General features: G+C 34.4%; 1 protein-coding gene across 1 annotated transcript in view; it reads left to right on the top strand.

Moving 5' to 3' along the window:
• LOC106693032 (histone-lysine N-methyltransferase PRDM9) overlaps nt 1-1,088 on the top strand; it is a gene marked incomplete in the record, with an annotated part of 41,404 nt that extends 40,316 nt beyond the window's left edge. The window contains 1 exon segment of the mRNA XM_067048286.1: nt 37-1,088. Coding sequence (XP_066904387.1) covers nt 37-791 — 755 coding nt within the window.
• Nucleotides 1,089-1,502: the final 414 nt, after the last annotated feature.

Raw genomic sequence — 1,502 nt, 5'->3', positions numbered from 1 at the left:
GTAAGTTACATGAACATGAAAAACATTGTGAAAAAGAAAGGCTTTTTATTGAAAATGTTAACAATAAAGGATTTACTCAATCTAGCGACTTGACTGGACGTATAAGAACTCATACTGGACAAAAGCCCTATGTTTGTGAGCTTTGCAATAAAAGATTTACACAGTCTAGCAACTTGACTAGACATAAAAGAACTCATACTGGAGAAAAGCCCTATGTTTGTGAGTTTTGCGATAAAAGATTTACAAACTCTAACGACTTGACTGTACATAAAAGAACTCATACTGGAGAAAAGCCCTATGTTTGTGAGATTTGCAATAAAAGATTTACACAGTCTGGTGAGTTGACTGTACATAAAAGAACTCATACTGGAGAAAAGCCCTATGTTTGTGAGATTTGCAATAAAAGATTTAAACAGTCTAGCAACTTGACTGTACATAAAAGAACTCATAGTGGAGAAAATCCCTATGTTTGTGAGCTTTGCGACAAAAGATTTACAGGCTGTAGTGGCTTGACTGTACATAAAAGAACTCATACTGGAGAAAAGCCCTATGTTTGTGGGATTTGCAATAAAAGATTTACGAAATCTGACACATTGACTGTACATAAAAGAACTCATACTGGAGAAAAGCCCTATGTTTGTGAGCTTTGCAATAAAAGATTTACACATTCTAGCAACTTGATTGTACATAAAAGAACTCATAGTGGAGAACCGCCCTATGTTTGTGAGCTTTGCAATAAAAGATTTGCACAGTCTAATAACTTGACTCTACATAAACGAAAACATACTTGAGAAAAGCCCTATGTTTGTTAGATTTGCAATAAAAGATTTACACAGTCTAGGTACTTGATTGGACATAAAAGAACTCATACTGGAGAAAAGCACTTTGTTTGTGAGCTTTGCAATAAAAGATTTACACAGTCTAGTGAGTTGACTGTACATAAAAGAACTCATACTGGAGAAAATCCCTATGTTAGTGGAATATGCAATTAAAGATTTACACTATCTAACAGCTTGACTAACATAAAAGAAATCATAGAGGAGAAAGCTCCAAGATTGTGAAATATGCAATAAATGATTTACAAAACCTTTTATGTACAGAACTCATAGTTGGGAAAAGCCCTATGTTTGTAAGCTTTGCGATAAAAGATTAACACAGTCTGGTGAGTTGACTGTACATAAAAGAAAACATACTAGAGAAAAGCCCTATGTTTCTGAGCTTTGCGATAAAAGATTTACACACTCTCGTGAGTTTACTGTACATAAAAGAAAACATACTGGACAAAAGCCCTGTGTTTGTGAGATATGCAATAAAAGATTTACACAGTCTAGTGAGTTGACTGTACATAAACGAAAACATACTGGAGAAAAGCCCTATGTTTGTAAGCTTTGCGATAAAAGATTTACACAGTCTAGCTACTTGACTGGACATAAATGAAAACATACTGGAGAAAAGCCCTATGTTTGTGAGCTTTGCGATTTAAGATTTACACAGTCTAGTGA

The sequence above is a fragment of the Halyomorpha halys genome, unplaced genomic scaffold, assembly GCF_000696795.3.
Source record: "Halyomorpha halys isolate HHAL.00 unplaced genomic scaffold, Hhal_1.1 Scaffold84.1, whole genome shotgun sequence".
NCBI lineage: Eukaryota > Metazoa > Arthropoda > Insecta > Hemiptera > Pentatomidae > Halyomorpha > Halyomorpha halys.
The sequence above is the reverse complement of the archived record's forward strand: the minus strand, read 5'-3'. Positions and strand labels throughout refer to the sequence as shown.